Genomic DNA, 25604 nt, shown 5'->3' with positions numbered 1-25604 from the left:
CTATAATTATATTTGTCAATATAAAGTTGACAAATTGCTTAAGACACAATTTAGATTATCATAAATATTAAAAAACCAAGAGGGAACCCTGTCCGAGGCAAGGCCCCACATGTCTCTGAGTTTTACCACTAGGGGACCTGCTAGGTTCTCTCTGTAAAGTTCAGGGACATACATGCTTTTTCTTCTAGCAGTGGGATGGGAAAAGTAACCATTTTGAAATATACTCAGAACACTCTGTTCTCCTTAACAAAGCTTGCCCTCAAGGGAAATCGGTTTATCTGAGACTAACTGATTTGGGTTTTTGCCAAAGCAAAAAGTTACTGAACTTGGGAGAATTCAGAAGAGCAATTCCCCAACCCTAGATGCTTCTAGTCTCGGACATGGGGGAAAGAAAATACCCCCACTCAGGCTCACTAAAAGACTGAGACCTAATTATGAAACTATAGAGTGATTCTACCCCTCTTGAAACTTACCATCAGATGAATAGGGCTCCTGTATAACAACTGGGGATTACAGCTAAAAGAACTGCAGACCCAAGCCCTATTTAAGACATCTCTGGGAAAGCCTAAAGACAACAGACAAGACAAAAACAATGACACTAGCAGGAAATTTGGCTTCTGACACCATAGTGCAGCAAACAGTAAACATAGCCTAGTTCCCAAACAGGTAACTTGCAACCTTATACTACTGAAGGCCTATTTACCTCAGACCCTTTTACCTTATATACCATGTTTGAATTTCAACAAAAAAATTACAGGGCATGCTAAAAGGGGAAAAACAGTCAGAAGAGACAAAGCAAGCATCAGGAACAGACTTAGATATAGCAGAGATTTTGAAATTTCAGACTGGGAATTTAAAAGTGAAGTAGAAATAAACTTGCCCAAACAAGCAAAAACTGACAGAATTTGTCACTAGTAGACCAGCCTTGTAAAAAATGTTAAATGAAATTCTTCAGAGAGGAAGAAAGTGATATAGATGAGAATCTAGGAGAGAAGAAAGGAAGAACTTTAGAAGGAATACATAAAAGTAATGTCAAATCTTTTTTTTCTTAATTACTAGAATAGGTAGTTTGTGCAAAATAATCACAGCAGTATATTTAATCTCATACTTTATGGATAAATACAGTGATTTAACTTGGATTAACTATAAATATACATTGTAAACTCTTAGAAACCACTAAAATTCTTTTAAAAGAAATGTAAATGATATGATAAAATAAGAGAAAATGGAATCAATTAAAATTCACAGTTAAAAAAGAGCAGAAGACAAAGAAAGAAAAAAAGGAAATGAGCAACAAATAGAAAATGGTAGCAAAGATAGTAGGTATTTTCACTATGTGGAAAACCCCAAACAATTGACCAATAAAAACCCACTCCTGGAACTAATAAGCAATTACAACAAGGTTGCAGGATCAGGATACAAGACTGATAGACAAAAGTCAGTTGATTTCCTATATACCAGCAATAAGCAATTAGAATTTGAAATTTAAAACACAACAGCATTTACATTAGCCTCAAAAATTTAAAAAGAGAGACGCCTGGGTGGCTCAGTCGGTCAAGCGGCTGCCTTAGGCTCAGGTCGTGATCCCAGCATCCTGGGATCAAGTCCCGCATTGGGCTCTTTGTTCAGCAGGGAGCCTGCTTCTCTCTCCGCCTCTGCCTGCCACTCTGCCTGCTTGTGCACTCTTTCTCTCTCTCTCTGACAAATAAATAAATAAATAAATAAAATCTTTAAAAAAGAAAAAATTAAAAAAGAAATAGGTATGAATCTAACAAAATGCACACATAATATATGTGAGGAAAACTATAAAACTGATTAAATAAATAAAAGAAGATCTAAATAAATGGAGAGATATTTTGTGTTAATGGATAGGAAGAGTAAATATTGTTAGGGTGTCACAATTATAGATCCAATGCAATTCCAGTCAAAATACTAGCAAGTTACTTTGTGGATATTGATAACAAAATTCTAAAGTTCTTATGGAAAGGCAAAAGACCCAGAAGAGCCAACAAATATTGAAGAAGGACAAAGTCGGGACTGACATTATCCAACTTGAAGAACTTAATATAACACTATAGTATTAAAGACAATGTAGTAGGAATAGACAAATAGATAATTTGAACAGAATGGTGAGCCCAGAAATAGAAGTCTACAAATATAGTCAGCTGATCTTTGACAAAGTTGCCAAGGCAACACTTTTCAGCAGCTAGTTCTAAAACAACTAGGTATTCATGTAAAAACAAAAGCAAATCCAAAAAACAAGGATCTAGACAAAGACTTTGTACCTTTCAAAAAAATTAACTCAAAATGGATTATAAACCTAAATTAAAATGTATAGCTGAAACTTCTTTACCACTGACCCTGGATTTGATAGTGACTTTTTTATATACATCCTCAAAAGCATGATTCATCAATGGAAAATTGATAAGTTGGATTTCATTAAAATTAAAAACTTCTGTTCTGTGAAAGACATGTTAAGAGATTGAAAGACATGTGACAGCCTGGGAGAAAACATTTGCAAAATGCTTTTCTAAAAGGATTTGTATGCAACATATAGAAAGAATTCTTAAAAGTTAACAGTAAGAAAACAAACAATTCATTTGAAAAATGGGCAACAGATCTGAACGGACAATACACCAAAGACCTACAGATGGCAAAGAAGCATAAGGAAATATGCTTATCATCATATGTCATTAGAGAGAATTGCAAATTAAAACAACAATAACACCATTACACACTTGTATGAATGGCTAAAAGCCTGACAATACCAAATGTTAGCAAAATTCCTGTTAGAATAACAGGAGTTCTCATTCATTGTTGGTAGTAATACAGAATGTAAATGGTACAGCAACTTTGTAACACAATTTGACAGTTGTTTACAAAGCTGAACACATTCTTACCATTATGATCCAGTAATCATGCTCCTTGGTATTTACCAAAATGAGTGGAAAACTTAACGCCTACACGAGAACCTGCACATGAATGTTTATAGCAGCTTTATTCATAGTTGCCCAAAGTAGAAGCAACTGATATGTCCTCAGAAGGTAAATAATAAAAAAAAGTGTAGTGTATCCATACAATGAAATATTACTCATCAATAAAAAGAGCTATTAAGCCACAAAAAGACAGAGGAAGTGCATCCTGATAAGTGAAAAAAGTCAGTCTGAAAAGTCTAAATACCATATGATTCCAACTACATGACATTCTGGAAAAGGCAAAACTATAGAGACAGTAAAAAAGAACAGTGGTTGCCAGGTGTTGGGGGTAGAGGACCAGGGATGAATAGGTAGAAAATGGAAATTTGGGAGACGTGAAACTATTTTATATGGTGCTATAGTGATGGATACATGATATTATGCATTTCTCAAAACTCACACAACTGTGTCTGTGTTCACACAGAGTGAACCCTAATGTAAACTATGGACTTTAAGTAGTAATAGTACTTTAAGTGGTAATGGTGCACAATATCAATTAATCAGTTGTAACAAATGTACCACACTAATGCAAGATGTTAATAACAATAGGGAAAACTTGACAAGGGTGGTATATGGGAACTCTGTACGTTTTGTTCAATTTTTCTGTAAATCTAAAACTTCTCTAAGAAATAAAGTTTGTTAATTGAAACAAAACATTCTGGTAATGTCAAACATAGTTGTGTAATAAAATAAAGTAGCTTATCTTGTATCTGCACCCAACCTACTAGGAAATCCGGAAACACTAGAAGCATAGGAACCACAATATAACATTGCCAACTGTCACTATATTGTCTAACATTATTTGAAAAATTTTAGCTTGTGTAGTGGTGTATGACACAAAAGTGAACATATAAGGAAAGAAAAGCATTATCATTTAGAGAAAATTTAAATATATCCCCCAAAACTTATAAAACCCAAAGAGTTAATTCTGTATTTTTCAATTTCTGAGATACAGTAATATAATGGTAACACCTAAAATGGACCTTTTTAAAAATCAGTTTTCTGATATACATATAATATACAAGTAACAAAATGTAATGGAAAAATATCTCACTCTAGATAGAAACAAAATAATAATTAAGGATAAACTTAATGGGAAGTCGATAGGACACATAGAAAGAAAACTTCAAAAATTCATTAAGAGACATAAAAACAGACTTAGGTAGAATGTCAAGTTATTGTCTAACTAGAAAACTATATTTTTAAAATTAATGTATTTGTTAGTGTTAACACAGTCCCATTCAAAAATCCCATTACCTGTATAAATCAGATGGGGATTTAATTATTATAAGGATAACTTATAAAAATGAGCCAGCAAAATAGCTTAATATTTTTAACCTGCCATAAAAGGAGAATTAGGATTGGTAGATTTTAAAATAATTTTTAAAATTTAAATAAATTTAAAATAATTACATGGAAATAGATGTTTTAAAATGTGATGGAAAAAGTCTTCAAAGACTAACAGATTTAACTATATACAAATTATGAATTTTTCTCATCCCAATTTTTTTTAAGCTCAAAGATGTAAAGAACTGCAGCAGATGTTAACTGGTTCAAGTGGCTATTTTGGATCATTTTTACTTTATGAGTTTCCAGGTATTCTACAGTGATCATATTTAGGGAGAAAAGTTTATCTTTCACAATATATAAAAAAATTAAATGAAAAACTACATAGATGTTAATGGTAAAATAATAGTTCTAGCCAGTTAAGTGGCTTCTACACACTAAGAAGATCTGTTTGGTTTAGAAATTTAATGTTTATGCAGTAAACTAAATACTCAATGTTTGTTTACTTAAAGTTACACTATTCAGTATTACAGTGACCAGGATTCCAATAAAGGTCCAAACATGGATTTTTAATTGCACCACAGTGATTATTTCATATGAGTAAACATTGTTATATCTGTTCATGTGAAACAGAGAAATTGTTGAACTGGATTCACTACTATGATAAAGTATGACATCATGCAACTCTAACGTATTTTTATTTCGTTGGAGACCATGTATTTGCTTCTTTAAAAATGCTATTTTGTCACATTTTTGCCACAAATATCCAGTAGAAATATAATTGTCATATCCATCAAATAAGATAACTTTTGAGAGCTCTTAGTATGATATAATATATATAATATATAGTATGAAATATAATAGTAACTTAGGTGCTTAATAAATGTTTATTGAATGGATGAGTGAATTAGGGAATGAAAGTATGAAGGGTACTGTCCTTTCTTTTCTCTTGAATTCAAATATAGCCTTCTATTCACACACACACACAAATACACACACACAAAACAGATGAATCAACTATAAAGTTATAATTTTGTTTATACAAAAAGTTGATAAATGTGTTCTATTACATATTATATATTAAAAATCCCATATTTTGATGCATATGTTAATCAAAATACAGAGTAAACTTTGATTCTCAGATCTTAAATTTTATTTTAATGTAGGGACCACGAGGATTGCAAGGTGATGCTGGACCTCCTGGAGAAATGGGTGCTGAGGTAATTTTTTTGTGTGTTGCTCTTCTTTGTTGTTTCATCAATTCCCAGTACTTTTTATAAGAGTCCTCAAGGTAAAGTTGATACATTAGGTATATATTTAAAGAATAATTCTGTAGTGTTATGTTTCATATTCAGAAAATACAGCCTAAAATTCCATTAAAAAATAGGGATGACTGTTTTATGAATATAATTTTATACACATGAAGTTATCTTTTTAAAGTTTTTATTTAAATTCCAGTTAGTTGATATACAGTATAAGATTAGTTTCTGGTGGGGGCCCATGGGTGGCTCAGTGGGTTAAAGCCTCTGCCTTCCATGAGCCCAGTCTTGGGATCGAGCCCCGCATGGGGCTGTCTGCTCAGCGGGGAGCCTGCTTCCTCCTCTCTCTCTGCCTGCCTCTCTGCCTACTTGTGATCTCTGTCTGTCAAATAAGTAAAATCTTAAAAAAAAAAAAAAAGATTAGTCTCTGGTGTACAATTTACTGCTTCAGCACTTACATACAACACCCAGTACTCATCACCACAAATGCATTCCTGAATCCCATCACCTATTTAACCCATTCCCTCACCCACCTCCCCTCAGGTAACCATCAGTTTGTTTTCTATAGTTAAAACTCTGTTTTTTGGTTTTCCTCTCCTTATTTTCTCCTGTGAACATTTGTTTTGTTTCTTAAATTGCACATATAAGTGAAATCATATGGTGTCTTTCTCTGACTTATTTTGCTTAGCATAATACTCTCTAGCTCCATCCACATCGTTGCAGATGGCAAGATTTCATTCATTTGGATGGCTGAGAAATGTTCCACTGTATATACATCATATCTTCTTTACCCATTCACCACTCAATGGACATTTGGGCTTTTTTCATAATTTGGCTATTTGTTGATATTGCTGCTATAAACTTTGGAGTGCACGTATCCCTTTGAATTAGTTTTTCTTTATTCTTTGGGTAGTACATTCTAGCAGTGCAAATGCTGGATGGTAGGGTAGTTCTGTTTTTAACTTTTTGAGGAAACTCCATGCTGTCTTCCAGAGTGACTGTATCAGTTTGCATTCCCACCAACAGTATATGAGGGTTCTACTTTCTCTGTATCCTCACCAACATCTGTTGTTTCTTGTGTTATTAATTTACCATTCTGACTGGTGTGAGGTGATGTGTCATTGTAGTTTTGATTTGTATTTCCCTGATAAGTGATGTTGAGCATCTTTTCATGTGTGTTGACCATCTGTATGTCTTCCTTGGAAAAATGTCTATTCATGTCTTCTGCCCATTTTTTAAACTGGGTTGTTTGGTTTTGGGGTGTTAAGTTTTGTAAATTCTGTATATATTTTGGATACTAACCCTTTATCAGATATGTCATTTGCAAATATCTTCACCCATTCCTTAGGTTGCCTTTTAGTTTTGTTGATTATTCCCTTTACTGTGCAGAAGCTTTTTATTTTGATGAAGTCCCAGTAGTTTATTTTTGCTTCTGTTTCCCTTGCCTCAGTAGACATATTTGCATAGTTGCTATAGCCTGTCAAGGAGGTTACTGCCCATCCACATAAAGTTCTTGTAACAGCCCATTGAAATGACAACAAAAAGTGAATAAAACTTACCCTTCATTCTCTTTGAGTTAATTTGATAACCCTTCATTCTAAGATGTTATATTTCCTTTATAGAAGAATATTAAGAAGTGACCCCTGGGCTGCCTGGGTGGCTCAGTTTGTTAAGTGTCCAACTCTTGATTTCCACTCAGGTCATGATCTCTGGGTCCTGGGATTGAACCCCTCAGTCAGGCTCTGTGCTCAGCAGGGAGTCAGCTTGAAGATTATCTCTCTCCACCTCCCTCCACTCACTCAAATAAATAAAAATAAATAAATAAATAAATAAATAAATAAATAAATAAATCTTCCCCCAAAAAATGACCCTATTAGGACATTTTTTTGGAATAATAAACTATACTAATTATAATTATAAAATCCAGTTCCTTCATTTCTGTTGTTTGTTTACTTTAGCTCTAAATAAATTAGACTTAAATTCTTTCCTCTTTTGACTTTTGTGAAACTACTGTCTTTTGATTCTGCTCTTCACCTTCTCATTAGCCTTTCTCACTCTTGATGTGAAGTTGTCCTTCTTTCTCAGCCTAGCAGTCAGAGTATCACAATGACTCTAATTACCAATATTATTCTTAGAGCTCTCATCTTGATGGCTCTAACTCATGCCTGTCTCTTCAGCTGCAGTTACTGATTCCCTGTTGTATTTTACATATGCACCTACATAGCCCACATACATCTTAAATTCAAAATATCTAAACCAAACCCGTCACTTTCCCGGTGTCCTTGCTCTTTTTATTCCCATCTCATTGAAAGATACTCCTGTGCCCAACAGCCCAAAACTGAGTCTTCCTAGACTCCTCTTCCTACTTATTTTCTCCAGTCAGCCATCATTTCCCTCTGAATGAGCCCCCACGGTGTCTCTGTTTTACCCTTTCTTTTTCATCCCTATTGCCAGTGCTCTAGTCTGCTCTTACTGCAGGTCTCCAGCAACTTCCATCATTCCTTAGCTAATTGCTGCCAGTTTCTCTTTGTCATATAGTTCCTCTCCTTGGAATTTTTCCGTGGCTCTCATGACCTTTAGTAAAATGCCAACATTTAACATGATAAATAATGTTCCACATTATCTGACTTATGTGGACCGTTAAGCCACCTGCCAATAAAGCTCTTCTCCTCCCCTCCAGGTTTGTTGGCCTATTTCTAATTCCATGATGATGCCATGTTTCTTGCTGTGCACTTTGTAGCCACTGGTAGGTGATACAAGGAAGGCTGATATATGGTCCCTGACTCCTGTAGGAGTTTCTAATCTATTCCAGAAGATAGTCATATAAAAGATTATTATATTGCAATGTATTAGACCCAGTGATGCAGATAGTCCCAGGTCAGCATAGGAACATGGCAATGAGCATTTAACTTCACCTGGATACAAGGAAAAAGAAAACTTGTGGGGAATGTGGGATGGTGACCAGATGAGTTTTAAGGAATGAGTAGGAGTTAGCCATATGAAAAGAGTAATAAAGATAAGGAAATTCCAGAAAAAGGAGTAGTATAAGCAAGAACATACAAACATGAGGCAATATGGATTCTTTGAAAGTCAAAGCAAGGTGTGGTAGTAGACGAAAGTATAGAAAAAGTATGAAAAGCTTTGTGTACTCTGTTAAGAAGCTTCATTTTTTTTTTTATCTTATGGGCCATATTAAGTCATTGTAAGATATGATAAACAGGACAGTGAAAAAGTCAGATTTAATTTTTGGACGATAAGATAGCTCTAACAGCTACATAGAGAATGTATTTGAAAGGACAGGAGTGAAACCATGAATACCTACTAAAGGACCATTGCATTCAACCAGGCAAAAAATGATGGACTTCTGAATGAAAGTAGCAGGGACAGAAAGGGAGAGAAGTGGATGGATTTGAGAAATGTTTTTTATATAAATTCTGCAGAACCTTCATACATATAGAATATGTGATGTAAAGTGGAAAGGGAAGTCAAAAATTATTCCCAGTTTTCTAGGCTGTGCAACAGGATGGATGACAATACCTTTCATGAGACCAAAGAGGAATATTAGGGAGATGGGGGTCATCATCTGTTAATCTGCCCAAGGTAAATGGTTAAGAAGTAAGAGAGACTGGCTTTTGAATCCACAACTGATGCAAAAGCTGATGCTGATAACCTATTCTGTGCCACATCCTCTGAGACTAAAGAAAGCTGAGAAAAGTCATACCTAATAACTAGAAGGTTGTTTATTTTTTAACTGAGTAAGAGACAAAAATTCTGTTGTGATAAGGAGTAGAGGTTGAGTAGGTCAGTCGAGGAAAATTCACTGGTTTAGAACAGTGGTTGAAGATAATAGGGGAGGGAATGACTATAGAGAAGTGGAAGAGCAGATACACCTTACTAAAAGTCAAGCTTTTAGTAGGAGGCAATGAATTCGCATTATATTAATAATAATGATGCCAATAGCCCACAATTATGAAGCACTTTCTATGTGCCTAGCACTATTTATGTGTTTTGCTGTATTAATGGATTCTTACAACTCCCTATGAGATAGATGCAGGTATTATTTTCATTTTACAGATGAGGAAACAAAGGCATGAAATGGTTAAGTAACTCACTTGCTGAAGAGTGATAACTAGTAATAGTGGTACAGCCTACATTTCAGTTCAGGGATTCTCTCTCCACAATCCTTTGTCTTAGCCACTATGCCTCTCAACAGGTGATGATGCCACTTTGCACTATTGTGTAATTTTTTTTCTAGCAGTATTCAGCTGGAAATAGAAATGGAGATAATTTAAAGTGCTAATCCAAGATTGGTATAAGAAAAGGAACAGCTGAGTTCAGAAGATCAACAATTAGAGTTAGTTTAAGAAAGGAATAAAAGAAGCCAGGAAGAGCTGACAAGTTAGGAGAAATTAGGAACCAAAGAAAATCTGTGACATTGAAAGCAATTTTAATATGGAAGAAATTCTAAGAGAGCTGGGATTCTCTCTCAAGACAGAATATTAATCTTAAAGTAGGATATTAAATTCTATCATTTCTGAGGCAGAGCAGAAACCCAGGCCATCTCAGTTCATAATTTTTCCTCTTAAGTACTGTACTATACTATCTCTTGTAACAGCAAAGAAGTCAGAAAACTAACCCACAGAAGAATTTAAATAATGTGATTATTAAAATATTGTGAAATGATGGTAAAATGGAGGGAGAATAAGGAAATTAACCTTTAGCAAGGTGATACGTTGAGAAGTAGAGGTATAATTTTTGAGTTATAGAAATAACCACTAGGAAAACAAAAATTGTTTTATAAAGTAGTTAGGTGCCTCTGGGGCACCTGGATGGTTCAGCTGGTTAAGCATCTGCCTTCAGGTCAGGTCATGATCCCAGGGTCCTGCAATAGGGCCCCTGGGCAGGCTCCCTGCTCAGCAGGGAGTCTGGTTCTCCCTCTGTCTCTCCCCCTTACTTGTGTTCTCTCTCTCTCTCTAACAAATAAGTAAAATCTTTAAAAAATAGATAAATAAATAAATAAATAAAGTTGTTGCCTCTGAGGAATGGGACTGGGCTTTTCATTATAATTCCCATCGGTACTATTTTGCATGTATAGCTTTTATTTTAGAAAAAAAGCGAGGTGAATATGTATTGCAGAAGCTGAGTCAAAAATGGAAAACTGAACTTCCTCTTATCTAAAATATTATTACATAAAAGATATTTTAAACTCTCATAGTTATAAGGAGGAATATCACCCACGAGTCAGAACTACTAAGGAATCACTGAAAGATAGAAGGACAACAGGAAGCTTTTTGTCAAGAGTGTGTTGTGAGTTAATATTTTCAGCTACCCCTCTACTCCAAAAACATGGGAATTACAGAATACATGTGTGTTTTTATAGTTATATATATACATACATACGTAGGTACAGTCAAAGAGAAAGAAGAACAAGGAATAAGGAAGGGAAGAGGGAAAGGATACCCTTAGTGCGCTCAAAAACAAGATAAATATCTCTGAAACAAACAAATAAAAAAAAAAAAATACAACAGTTGTAGGAGCACCAGGCCTAGAGAGAGCCAGAGGTTGCAAGAAGTTGTAAGTTTTCAAGATATAAAGAACCAAATTCTCCCCAACTGGACCCATCCACAAAAGGAAGTGGAAAAGCTCCCATATGCATTTTTCATAATGTGAATTTATTCATATCATCTTTGTATCTTAAATCTTTCATCATAAAATGAAAAATGAAATTTTTACAGAAAGTGTGCTCCAGAGGGCTCAACAGAAATGGATAAGGGTGAAAGGTAAAAAAACACTGAGAATAGTAAGAGTATGAGGGTAGGAAATTAGAAGAGGAAATGGGAAGTGTTTGTCTTTGACCAAGGTTTGAAGGATGACAGGAAGAATAGAAGAAATTGTTCTTAAAAGTCCTGACTTCAGGAGATGTTATTTTGGCATTTGAACTTGTTAAAATGTCCCAACATTATTTGGTCTTATGCCATCAAGTTTATAAAGTGGAAGCAAAAATATTTTCCTGGACATATATCTCACCCTTGGGCTAAAAATTACTATGATCTTCTTGCGAGGTTGTTATTACCTTTGCAATCAGTGAAGGAATGTATAACAAATGATGTGTCAAATCATTCTCTTCTAGGGACCTTCAGGTATTGAGGGTGAATCTGGTCTGCAAGGCGAACCAGGTGCAAAGGTAACCTTCCTAAATAGTGAAAAGGTCTCTCAATTTTTACCACTGAATCCCCTGTTTGCCACATTTTGGCAAATATCAATCATCTTGAAAACAAGTGAGGATAGCAGATAAAAATGGGAAGTGTTTTCAAATGAGTCAGAAAATAAATATGTATATCTATAGCTATGTATCTATCTTTACACTGACTCCATGTGTATGTTTGTATAAGAGAAAGAAAGGAAATAAAAATGATAAAGCTAATGGGGTAATATATTAATTAAAGCTAATGGGGTGATAAATTAATCTGGGGAAAAGAAAAAAATGCGAAGTGTTTTGAAAGCCCTATCCTTATGATACACCTTCCATAATTATTAGATATACTGTTTTAGTAGAAAATGATTTTAATCTTTCCCTTTGTTTCTTTAGGGAAATGTTGGACCTGCAGGCAATGCTGGAGTTGCTGGAGAACCAGGGTTACGGGTAAATGTCTGCTGGGAACCATTTTATTTTATTTTATTTTTTAAAAAGATTTTATTTATTTATTTATTTGAGAGAGAGAGAGTGAGCCTGAAAGGGGAGAGGTCAGAGGGAGAAGCAGAGTCCCTGCGGAGCAGGAAGCCCGATATGGGACTCCAGGATCATGACCTGCGCCAATGGTAATTGCCTAACCAACTGAGCCACCCAGGTACCCTGAGAACCATTTTAATGCACTGGCCTGAGTGGTTCAGAGACTTGAAACATAGCATAAATAAAGCTTCAAAAATGCATAATAAATCTTTCTGGTGCCTAATAGAAAACGTTTGTCTTTATTTCTTAGTTTTAAAAGCTGAATACCAGACCCTGTTCACATGGTCATTTAGTAGTATTTGGAGGCCTAAGCTCATGCATCCTTTTCTCAGTGTGGAGTGTTCTCTGTAGAATGCTTTACACATATGCAGAGTAGCTGTGATTGTCACTCATATTCACATTAGGAAGAAATTCACAAATACCAGTAATCAACTCTCAGGATATTTCCTGACCTAACAAAGCAAACAAATGATTACAACCTAATTTGTGTTTGTAAAAACAACAACAAAAATCTAAAGTCACGAAAAGTTAACAAGATTCAAGGAAATAATTGTAAATAAGTATAATTAGAGAGTTTACAGAAGTTATTCTAATATAGACAGCTTGTAATTTGAGCTGTGGTAAGCTTTTTCCCAAAATAACCATGCCCAAGATAATCTCAAGAGACATTTGCATACTAAAAGGCAAAGTCGGGAGACCTGTTTTATATCCGGTTTCTTTTTCATTTTCCCTTTATTTGCAGGGGGGTTGGCAGGGTGAGGTTGGGGTAGTGGAAGTGTCAATGGTGGGAGCAACAGAGAAACTGTGAAGATGCACTAATTAACTCACTTTTAAATATTTTAGGTAACAAGAGTGTCAATATTACTTTAATATCTTCAAAGACAATGGCTGTATTTTTCTGTTAAGTTCTATATCTGGAGGACAGCTTTTTGATGTACCAGGGCCTTAACTGTTCCCTTGTAAGTGAGAAAATACAGACCCTAAAAGTATGGTTTTAACTGAATTAAGTCATATTAATCCATTTAATTGCGTATAGCAAGGTACTACAACTTTAAGAGATACAGTATTTCTAGTCCTTGAACTCAGGAAACACCAGGTCTATGTGTTTATAAATTTGTGTTTATGTGTTTCTCTTAATTATCTGAAAGTTAAAATTCTGGGCCTATCTTATGTTTGAATTTACAATATTGATTCTTTAAATCATCTTCAGAGCTATTCCAAGCAAATTATATCAAGCTTATTATACTGCCAAATATTCCTTATAAATAAAGTGGAAGTAGGAGTAAATGTGCAGAAACCTGATACTTTCTATAGATACCAGGAGCAAAGAGTAAGTTAAGGCTAGCAATTTAGCAAAATAATAAATCTTACTGTTTTTGCTAAAAAATAGGGTGAACCAGGAGCTCCTGGAGAAGAAGGTCTCCAAGGGAAAGATGGCTTAAAGGTAAATCATACTTTTCTCATTATGTGTATGTAGATATTTCTTGTGAAATCTTTAAAATATTACATAATTAAATGATTTTATGTTACAAACAAAAATCTGCTTATTGTGTGGTATATTTATTTTACTGCTTTCCTTTCCTTAAAAATTTTTACTGGGTTTCAGGGGAACCCAGGAGGAAGGGGTCTTCCTGGAGAAGATGGAGAAAAAGGAGAGACAGGCTTACCAGGGGCTTCAGGACCCTTGGGTAGGACAGGTCTAATGGGCCCTCCGGTGAGTACTGCTGAGTTCATTTTTGAGTACTCCATGAACTCAGTCCTCTATGTGTACACACACACACACACACACACACACACACATTCTGATTCTCTTAGATGTTTGTTGGGTAATTGAAAGTGTGTAACTGTGGCTTGAGAGAGGGCCAAACCAGGGACTGATAATCAGCCTACCTAACATCCAGGGAAGAAAGATAATTTTTCCATGTGTCACATGGACACAAGTTTTGGAAGTTTTTTCCCCCTCCCACTTTGAGATATAATTGACAAGTATCATTGCATAAATTTAAGATGTATAATGTGACAATTTTATACACATGAGCGTGTGCGCGTACACACACACACACACACACACACACACACACACGTATACATATATGCTTACCAAATAGGGTTAGTTACACATCCATCACTTTACTTAGTTACTTACCTTTTTGTAGTGTGGAGAAAATTTTTAAGACTCACCCTCTTAGCAACTTTCAAATATACAATACAGTATTGTTAAGTATAGTCACCACATTGTACATTATATCTCTGTGAGTTATTTATAACTGGAACTTTGTGTCCATTCACCATTTCCCCCATCTCTCCACTTCTGGCAACAACCATCAGTCTGTTCTCTGTTCCTATGATTTCAGGCGTGTTTTTTTTTTAGATAACACACATGTGCGATCATACAGAATTTTTTTTCCTCTGACTTATTTCACATAACATAATGACTTCCAGGTCCATCCACATTGTTGCAAATGTCAGGATTTCCTTCTTTTTGTGGCTGAATATTCCACTGTATATATAAACCATATATATACCATTCTTTTTCAAATATAAATTGACCATATATGCATGCATTTTCTCTGGGCTCTCAGTTCTTTTCCATTAGTCTTTATGTCTGTTTTAATGCCAGTACCACACTGTTTCTATTAGTATAGTCTTGTATTAATACAATCTGGAACTAAGAGGTGTGATACCTCCAGTTTTAATTTTTCTCAAGATTATTTTGGTTATTTGGGGTATTTTCTGGTTTCATGTGAATTTTAGGATTTTTTTTCTATTCCTGTAAAACATGCCATTAGAATCTTGATAGGAATTACACTGAATCTGTAGATGGTTTGGGGTAATATGGACATGTTAACAATATTAATTATTCCTCCCTATGAATATGAGACAGCTTTCTGTTTATGTGTCTTCTTCAATTTCTTTCATCAATATCTTACAGTTTTCAGTCTCTAGATATTTCATCTCCTTGGTTGTATTTATCCCTAAATATTGTATTATTTTTAATGCTGTTATAAATGGTAATATTTTCTTTATTTCTTTTTCAGATAATTAATTCTTAGCATATGGCAACATGACTGGGTTTTCTAGGTGATTTTTGTATCCTGCCATTTTACTGAAAGCATTTATTAATTTTAACAGGGTTTTTTTTGTCGAGTCTTTAGGGTTTTCTATATATGAAGATAATGCCATCTTCAGAGACAGTTTTACTTCTTCCTTTCTTATTTGGGTGCCTTTTATTTCTTTTTCTTGCATAATTGCTGTGGATAGGATTTCCAGTACTGCTGTGAACAGAAGTGGTCAGAGTCTCTTGCTCCTGATCTTAGAGGAAATCCTTTCAACCTTTCACTATTAAATGTGACATTACCTGAGGGTTTGTCATGTATAACCTTTATTATGTTGAGGTATGTTCCCTCTATACCTGCTTTGTTGAGAGTTTTTATCATGAAAATTACTGAAGTTTGTCAAATACTCTTTCTGCATCTATTGAGATGATCATATGGTTTTATCTTTCATTCTGTGAAAGGGGTTTATCACATTGATTGATTTGCAGATGAACCATTCTTGCATCCCGGGAATAAATCCCACTTGAACGTGGTGTATGGTCCTTTTAATTTGATGTTGAATTTAGTTTGCTAGCATTTGGTTGAGAATTTTTGCGTCCATATTCATCAGGGCTTTGGTCTGTTGCTTTCTTACAATATCCTTATCTGGCTTTTGTATCAGGATAATGCTGACCTGAGCTTGAGTGTATTCCTCCGTTTCAAAATTTTGGATGAGTTTGAGAAATATTACCATTACTGCTTCTTTAAGTGTTTGGCAGAATTCATCAGCAAAAACTAGGTTTTTCTTTGTTGAGAGGTTTTATTACTTATTCAGTCTCATTCATTATTGGTCTATTCAGGTTTTCTGTTTCTGCATGATCCAGTCTTGGTAAGTAGTACTCTTCTAGGAATAGATATATTCTAAGTTGTCCAATTGGTTGACAAATAATTATATATTAATAGGCTTTTATAATCCTTTGTTTTGCTGTGTTATAATTTATAATGTCTTCCCTTTCTTTTCTAACTGTATTTGAGGTCTTTCTGTGTTGGTGTTTGTCGGGTTTATCATTTCAAGCAACCAACTACTTTGTTAACCTCTTCTCTAGTTTTTCTGTTTTCTATTTTATTTACTTTTGCTCTGATTTTCATCATTTTTTTTCCTTCTAACTTTGAGAACTTCTACTTCTTTGAGGTATAAACTTACGTAATTTATTTATGATCTTTCTCCTTTTATAGAGTAGGCATGTAAACGCTCTTAGAACTGCTTTTACTGCATTCCATAAATTTTTGCTATGTTATGTTTCCATTTTTGTTTCAAGTTATTATTTAAATTCTATTTAGTTAACATACAGTGTAAATGGGTTTCAGGAGTAGAATTTAGTGATTCATCACTTACATACAACACCCAGTGCTTCTCACAAGTGCCCTCCTTAATCATCATCACTAATTTAGCCCATTCCCTGTCCACCTCCCCTCCATCAACTCTCTGTTCTCTGTAGTTAAGAGTTTCTTTTCCCCTCCTCTCCCTCTCTTTTCCCCTCCTTCTCCTACGTTCATCTGTTTTGTATCTTAAATTCCACATGTGAGTGAAATCATATGCTATTTGTCTTTCTCTGACTGACTTATTTCACTTAACATAATACTCTCTAGTTCTATCCATGTCATTGCAAATAACAAGATTTCATTCTTTTTAATGGCTGAGTAATACTCCATTTTATATATATATAAAGTGGAGTATATATATAATGGAGTGTGTGTGTGTGTGTGTATATATATATATATATATATATATATATATATAATGGAATATATACATATATTCTGTTATATTATATACATATGTATGTATATACCTCTTCTTTACCCATTCAGTTGTTGGACATTTGGGATCTTACCATAATTTGGTTATTGTTGATAATGCTTCTATAAACATCGGAATGCACGTATTCCTTCAAATCAGTATTTCTGTATTCTCTGGGTGAATACCTAGCAGTGCAATTGCTGGGTCAAAGGATACTTCATTTTTAACTTTTTGAGGAATCTCCATACTGTTTTCCAGAGTGACTGCACCAGTTTGCATTCCCATCAACAGTGTACGAGGGTTCCCCTTTCCCCACATTCTTGCCAACACTTGTTATTTTTTGTGTTGTTAATTTTAGCCATTCTGATAGGTGTGGGGTGATATATCATTATAGTTTTGATTTGCATTTCCCTGATGATGAGTGATGTTAAGCATGTTTTCATGTGTTGGTTGGCCATGTTTTTGTCTTTGAAAAAATGTCTATTCATGTCTTCTACCCATTTTTTAACTGGATTATTTGTTATTAGGGTGTTGAGTTTTATAAGTTCTTTATATATTTTGGATACTAACCCTTTATCAGATATGTCATTTTCAAATACTTTCTCCCATTCCTTAGTTTGTTTTTTAGTTTTGTTGATTGTTTCCTTCATCATACAGAAATTTTTTATTTTGAAAAAGTCCCAGTAGTTCATTTTTGCTTTTGTTTCCCTTGCCTCTGGTGATGTGTCTAGCAAAAAGTTGCTACAGCCAATGTCAAAGAGGTTGCTGCTTTGTTCTCTTCTAGGATTTTGATTGTCTCCTGTCTCACATTTAGGTCTTTCATACATTTTGAATTTATTTTTGTGTATGGTGTTAGGAAGTGGTACATTTTCATTCTTCTGCATGTGGCTGTCCAGTTTTCCCAACACCATTTGTTGAGGAGACTGTCTTTTTCCCATTGGATATTCTTTCCTGCTTTGTTGACCATGGAGTTGTGGGTCCATTTCTGGGTTTTCTATTCTGTTCCATTCGTCTGTGTGTCTGTTTTTGTGCCAATACCATACTGTCTTGATGACTACAGCTTTGTAATATAACTTAAAGTCTGGAATTGTTTTTCTTTTCTTTCTCAAGATGCTTTGGCTATTTGGGGTCTTCTGTGGTTCCATACAAAATTTAGGATTGTTTGTTTTAGCTCTGTTAAAAATGCTGGTGGTATTTTGATGGGATTGCACTGAATGTGTAGATCACTTTGGGTGGTATAGACATTTAAAAAACATTTCTCCTTTCAATCTGTGAACATGGAATGTTTTACCATTTCTTTGTGTCTTCTTCAATTTCTTTTATAAGTATGCCATAGTTTTCAGAGTACAGATCTTTTACCTCTTTGGATAAGTTTATTCCTAGGTATCTTATGGGTTCTGGTACAATTGTAAATTGGATTGATTCCTTCATCTCTTTCTGCTGCTTCATTATTAGTGTGTAGAAATGCAACTGATTTATGTACATTGATTTTGTAACATGCAACTTTGTTGAATTCATGTATCAGTTCTAGCATTTTTTTTGTGGAGTCTTTCAGGTTTTCTACATAGAGTATCGTGTCATCTGCAGATAGTGAAAGTTTGACTTCTTCCTTGCCATTATGGATGCCTTTTATTTCTTTTTGTTGTCTGATTGCTGAGGCTAGGACTTTTAGTACCGTGTTGAGTAACAATGGTGAGAGTGGACATCCCTTATCTTGTTCCTGACCTTAGAGGAAAATCCTTGTTTTTTCCCCATTGAGAATGATATTAGCTGTGGATCCTTCATATAGGCCTTTATGGTGTTAAGGTATGTTCTCTCTATCCCTAATTTGTTGAAGGTTTTTATCAAGAATACATATGGTAGGGGCGCCTGGGTGGCTCACTGGGTTGAGGTCTCTGCCTTCAGCTCGGGTCATGATCCCAGGGTCCTGGGATCGAGCCCTGCGTCGGGCTCTCTGCTCAGCGGGGAGCCTGCTTCCTCCTCTCTCTCTGCCTGCCTCTCTGCCTGCTTGTGATCTCGGTCTGTCAGATAAATAGATGAAATCTTTAAAAAAAAAAAAATACATGCTGTATGTTCTCACATGCTTTTTCTGCATCTATTGAGAAGATCATCTGGTTCTTATCTTTTGTTTTTTTTTAATTAATGTGGTGTATCTCAGTGATTGATTTGTGAATATTGAACCATGCTTGCAGCCCAGGAATAAATCCCACTTGATTGTGGTGAATAATTCTTTTAATGTACTGTTGGATTCAATTTGCTAGTATCTTGTTTACATCCATGTTCATCAGGAATATTGGCCTCTAATTCTCCTTTTTAGTGGGATCTTTGTCTTGTTTGAAAATCAAGGCAATGTTGGCCTCGTAGAATGAATTTGGAAGTTTTCCTTCCATTTCTACTTTTTGTAACTGTTTCAGAAGAATAGGTATTAATTCTTCTTTAGATGTTCTGTAGAATTCCCCTGGGAAGGCACCTGGCCCTGGAGTTTTGTTTATTGCAAGATTTTTGATTACTGATTCAATTTCTTTGCTAGTCATGGGTCTGTTCAAATTTTCTATTTCTTTCCGTTTCAGTTCTTATAGTTTGTATGTTTCTAGGAGCTGGTCCATTTCTTCCAGATTGCCCAATTTGTTGGCATATAATTTTTCTTAATATTCTCTTCTAACTGTATTTCTATGGTCTTGGTTGTAATCTCTCCTCTTTCACTCGTGATTTTATTTGGGTCCTTTCTTTTTTCTTTTTGGTAAGTCTAGCTAGGGGTTTATCAATTTTATTAATTCTTTCAAAGAACCAGCTCCTACTTTTATTGATCTGTTCTACTGGGGGTTTTTGGTTGTTTCTATATCATTTGTTTCTGCCCTAATCTTTATTATTTCTCTTCTGCTGGCTATAGGCTTTATTTGCTGTTACTTTTCCAGCTCCTTTGTGTGTAAGTTTGGTTAGGTTTTGTATTTGAGACTTTTCTTGCTCTTGAGGTAAGCCTGTATTGCTAAATACTTCCCTCTTATGACCACTTTTGCTGCATCCCAAAGGTTTTAGACTGTTGTGTTTTCATTTTCATTTGCTTCCATGTATTTTTTAAAAATTTCTTCTTTAACTTCCTGGTTAACTTTAACTTCCTTATATTTGTGGTATTTCCAAGTTTTTTCTTGTGGTTGACATCAAGTTTTCATAGCATTGTGGTCTGAAAATATGCATGATATGATCAGTCTTTTTGTACTGATTGAGGCCTGATTTGTGACACCATATATGATCTGGAGAATGTCCCATGTGCATTCGAAAAGAATGTGTATTCTGCTGCTTTAGGAGGAAATGTTCTGAATATATCTGTTAAGTCCATCTGGTCCAGTGTATCATTCAAAGGCATTGTTTCCTTGTTGATTTTCTGCTTAAATAATCTGTCCATTGCTGTAAGTGGGGTGTTAAAGTCCCTTACTATTATTATATTATTATCAATGAGTTTCTTCATATTTGTTATTAATTGATTTATATATTTGAGTGCCCCCAAGTTGGGGGCATAAATATTTACAATTGTTAGTTTGAAGATTTTTTAAATTTCCCTTTTTATTTCTTCTTTGATCCATTGGTTGTTGAGGACTGTGTTTTTAAACTTCTACATATTTGTGAATTGTCCAGCTCTCTTCCTGTTGTTGATTTCTAGTTTGATACCATGTGGTTAGAAAAGACCTTGATATAATTTCTGTTTTCCTCAGCTTGTTGAGACTTATACTGTAGCCTTAAATATGATCTGTTGTTTGAAATGTTTCATGAAGACTTAAAAAGAATGTGTATTCTGCTGCTGTTTCATGGAATGTTCTGTATATGTCTGCTATGTACATTTGGTTTATTGTGTTGTTCAAATCCATTGTTGCCTTATTGATTCTCTGCCTGGATGATATAACCATTTTAGAGAGTATAGTATTAAAGTCCCCAACTATTATTGAACAGCTATTAATTTCTTCCTTTATTTCTGTTAATATTTGCTTCAACATTTAAGAGCTCCAAAGTTTGGTGCACAAATATTTATAATTATTATATATTATTGATTAATATTTATAATTACATATTATTGATTACTATTATATGATGACCTTCCTTGTCTTATGATTATATTTAGCTTAAAGTCTTTTTTGTCTCATATTAGTGTAACTATCTCTACTTTCTTAATTGTTTACTGACTGTTTTATAGATCATGTCTCCTTGTTTTCTCTCTTGTTGTCTTTGTGATTTTATGACTTATATGTCTTTATGACTTATTGTAGCAGTATGACTTAATCCTTTATTAAAATGTTATGTATCTACTACATTCTTTGTGGCTAACATAAAATATGTTTTAACATCTTATTTAAAGCAGATAACAACTTCAATACTGTACAGAAACTCTATACTTTTACTTCTTCTCCCTTCCTCATATTTCAGGTTATTGATGTTACAATTTACATCTTTTATATTATAATACAATAACAAATTATTTTAGTTATTGTTATTTTTAATGCATTTGTTTTTTAACTTTTTAATTAGAGTTATAAGTGATTCATAACACAATCATTACAATATTAAAGAATCTGGCTTTGAATATATATTTACATCTGGTGGTGAGTTTTATACATTCATGTTTTTATGACATTAATTACATTCTTTTCTTTGAGCCTGAAAAATGCCCTTTAACATTTCTTGTAAGACAGGTAATGGTGAACTCTTCAGCATTTGTTCTTTGAGGAAAGTCTTTATCACTTCTTCATTTCTAAAAGACAGCTTTGCTGGGTATAGTATCCTTGATTAACTTTTTTTCTTTGAATATTTTGAAGAAATTATTCCACTTTCTCCTGGCCTGCAGTTTTTTTTTTTTTTTAAGATTTTACTTATTCATTTATTTGAGAGAGAGAGATCACAAGCAGGCAGAGAGGCAGGCAGAGAGAAAGGAGGAAGCAGGCTCCCCACTGAGCAGAGAGCCCGATGTGAGGCTCAATCCCAGGACCCTGGGATCATGACCTGAGCCGAAGGCAGAGGCTTTAACCCACTGAGCCACCCAGGTGCCCCTGGCCTGCAATTTCTGCTAAGACATGTACTTATAGTCTTACAGGGTCTCTCTTTTGTGTGAGAAGTTGTTTTTCTTTTGCTGCTTCCAAAATTCTCCCTTTGTCTTTGATTTTTTTATAATTTAATTATGATGTGTTTCATAGTTAACTCTTTTTGGATCCAGCTTATTTGGGATCCTTTGGTCCCCAAGAATCTGGATGTCCATTTCTCTCCCCAGGATTGGGACATTTTCAGCCATTATATCTTCAAATAGACTTTTTGCTCTTTTTCTTCTCCTTCTAGCATTATCAGTATGCACATATTTCACTTGATGCTGTCTCATATGCACCATAGACTTTTTTCCCTTTATTTTGTTCTTCTTTTTTTTTTTTTTTCTTCCCCTATTAACTCTTCTGGGTAATTTCAAATGACTTGTCTTTGGGTTCGCTGATTCTACTGCTTGGTTGAGTCTACTACTAAAGTTCTCTCTCTATTGAATTCTTCAGTTCAGTCATTGTATCATTCATCTCTAGAATTTTTGTTTTCTTTATTTTTATGGTTTCTATTTATTTGTTAGATTTCTCATTTTGTTCATGCATTGTTTTTATTATTTTATTTGTCTATTTGTGTGTTCTTATACTTTATTGAACTTCTTTAAGATGATTATTTTGAATTCTTTGTCAGAAAGTCCATAGAATTCCATTATTCTGGTATCAGTTATTGAAGTTTTATTAGTTTCCTTTAGCATTGTCATCTTTACTTGATTCCTTATGGTCCTTGTATCCTTGCACTGGTATTTGCACTTTTGAATAAGCAGTCCCTTTTCCAGACATTAGAGGTTTATTTTGGCAAGGATAGATCTTCACCAGTCTGCTTAGCTGATTGGTTAACTAGTAATATTTAGCTGACTGGTTAACTGGTAGCATTTGTGGACAGGCATAGCTTACTGTTGAGGTCTCCAGTTGGGCAAGGGCCCTACCCATGATCTGAGGTTGGAAAAAGGTTGTCACTGGCTGTTTTCTGCAACTGAGTGAGCCCACTGACTGGGCATCATTTTCAAGTGAGGCCAGAGAATATGCACCCTGGTTGAGTAGGGGAGCTGGTAGGGTGAGGTCTCAAGTTATATTCCCTAGCAAGGCAATATCTCTGATTGGACTCTGTAGTCAGGCAAAGTCTCATGTTGTGCACCCTAACTCAGTAGTGCTATTGGCTGAACTCCATGTTCAGAGACCACAAGCATGGCTTCACAGTTGGGCAGACCCACAGGTTGTGCCCCAAGTTTGTATAGAGTCACAGGCTATGCTTCAGGATTACTTGGGCCACAGGCTGTGCCCCTCTGTTGGGTAAGGTCACTTGCCAGGTTTTCTGATTAAGTAGGTTCTTCAGCTGTATCTCAGTATTAGCTGGGGCTGGAGCCTATATGTTCCATGGTTGGGTGGATTTACTGTCTAAGCTTTTATTAGGTGGAGCTGAAGGCTATGCTTTGTAATTGGACAAGGCCACTTGCTGGGTTTCTTGCCTATACAAGGTTACAAGCTGTGTTTAGTAATTGTACAGGGCCACAAAATAGATTTTGCTGCTGGGTAGACCTGCCAGTTGGGCTTCACAGCTGGACAGTACTTTAAGCTGGATTCCAAGGCTTCCCATGACTACTGTTCAGGTTCTGTGGTCATTCCCAACATTTTGGCAGGACTGCTGACTTGACGGCCTGCCTGAGTAGAGTTATAGCATGGACTCCATAACTGTCCAGGTTCTATGACTAGGCATAGTGGGATGGAAGTATGTGGTTAGCTCTTGGGCAAGGTTGCAGCTCAGGGCCATATAATGGGCTCCACAGCAGGTATGACCCTTTGGCTGGAGACCCAAATCGTGCAGAACCCTCAGACAAACTCCCAACCAAACAGAGAGACCAACTCAGCTCTGTGGAAGTGCAGAATCGCTGCCTGAGATCTCGCTCAGGTGCTACTGCAAGGAGAAATGCAGTCCACCAAGGTCTGGTACAGGTTGCTATAATCCTTGCCTCCATTCTCTGTCTCTCTCTGATCCTTAGTGGTCAAGCCCCCAGGCTTCCCCAGTGAACCCTATGAAGTAAGACCTTAGTAGGCTACCCTGAACGCATTCCATAATACTGGGGAAGGTGAATGTCCACTTTTGGTTTTCTTTCCCTTGCTGGAGAAATTGTAAGCCAAGGGAGCCACCTGATGCAGTGCTCTGCTGTTCTGGGGAAAGGACAATGCAATCAAAATGAAATCTTTACTCTTACCTTTTTACTGTGGTCTGCTGTATCTCTGTGATCTAGGGGAGTGCTTCATGCTCACCCACAGGTTCTGGGATTTTCACAATGGTGGTCTTTTATGTGGATATTTGCTAGTTGGTCTTCTGAGGATGGCTGAATTCAGGTACAACTTATGTCACTATCCTGATGATGTCACCTCAGCTATGGAACTTCTGTCATAAAGTATTTGAAGGGGAACATTTTGTGTTATCTCAAACTTACTTTGACTATTTCTGATTTTTATTCATATAGCTGACATTATTCCTTAGAGTAATATCCTAACTCTAGAATGACATAAGAAATCCTTTGCAGGCTAATTTAAGCTACCAATATCTGATCTCAAATTGTAGTATTACTTCAAGGGAAATTCTAAATGTCACATTGGACAGATTCTCTAACCACAGAGCAAATATAAGATGTAAATAAATAATGAGAACTTCTTGTCTCTTACTTAAATCCTTAGTTTATGATATTTGTTATATTCCGGATATGGCCTCTCTGGATAGTTTACTTTTTTATTTTACTGTTCATCTTCCTTACATCTTTAAATATGAGATCATGGGAGTCTTACTTAGCCTTTCAAAGATAGTTCCTGCCCCCAGTAATCTCAATTACATTTCCAAGAACTGAGAAGAAGCTCTATCTGGAAGAATAGAACAAATACCATAAATGAATCACAAATTGGCTGTCTTACCATTCACATCATTTACCAATAATTTTGATTCCTTTAGCAATAATTAAAAATAATGCCATCTCACCTCTTCCCCAAAATGATAAAAAACTGTACCCGTGTACTTCAACATGACAGTTAAAGTTCGAAAGTGAACGAGAAACATTGCCTGTTTTTCAGCAATTGGCAAATTGAGTCTTTTTTCCCTCTGGTTTTACATAAGTGGTTAAGTGCCCATTTCTCCTCTGTCTTGCCCTCTCAGTCCTGGAAAACTATGATAGGTGTTCCCCTGCAGCAAATACTAAGCATTAGAGAATCAATCACCCCCCTAAATTATCTTCAAACTATTGATCCAACCTGACCAGTAGAATTTCACTTATATTTTCTCATAGGATCCTTCCAATAATCTAGTGATGCTTTATTTTCCCTACTTTATAACTGAAAACAAAACAACAACAACAACAACAAAACAGGCTCAGAGAAAGCTAAGAATATAGCAGATGGCAGAGGTGGCTCTGTCTACTTCTTTTATTATGACTTCTGTTCCTCTAAGCCA

General features: G+C 35.3%; 1 protein-coding gene across 1 annotated transcript in view; it reads left to right on the top strand.

The window, feature by feature from the left end:
* Positions 1-25604, top strand: part of LOC116873440 (collagen alpha-1(XXIV) chain-like) — a gene marked incomplete at its 3' end in the record, with an annotated part of 316096 nt that overhangs the window by 249468 nt on the left and 41024 nt on the right. Inside the window, exons 34-38 of the mRNA XM_032867266.1 lie at positions 5429-5482; positions 11652-11705; positions 12111-12164; positions 13642-13695; positions 13858-13965. Coding sequence (XP_032723157.1) covers positions 5429-5482; positions 11652-11705; positions 12111-12164; positions 13642-13695; positions 13858-13965 — 324 coding nt within the window. The remainder of the gene's footprint in view (positions 1-5428; positions 5483-11651; positions 11706-12110; positions 12165-13641; positions 13696-13857; positions 13966-25604) is intronic.

Source organism: Lontra canadensis, unplaced genomic scaffold, assembly GCF_010015895.1.
Source record: "Lontra canadensis isolate GAN:19392208 unplaced genomic scaffold, GSC_riverotter_1.0 scaffold33, whole genome shotgun sequence".
Lineage (NCBI taxonomy): Eukaryota > Metazoa > Chordata > Mammalia > Carnivora > Mustelidae > Lontra > Lontra canadensis.
Note: the sequence above shows the minus strand (reverse complement) of the source record. Positions and strands in the feature narration are given on the sequence as shown.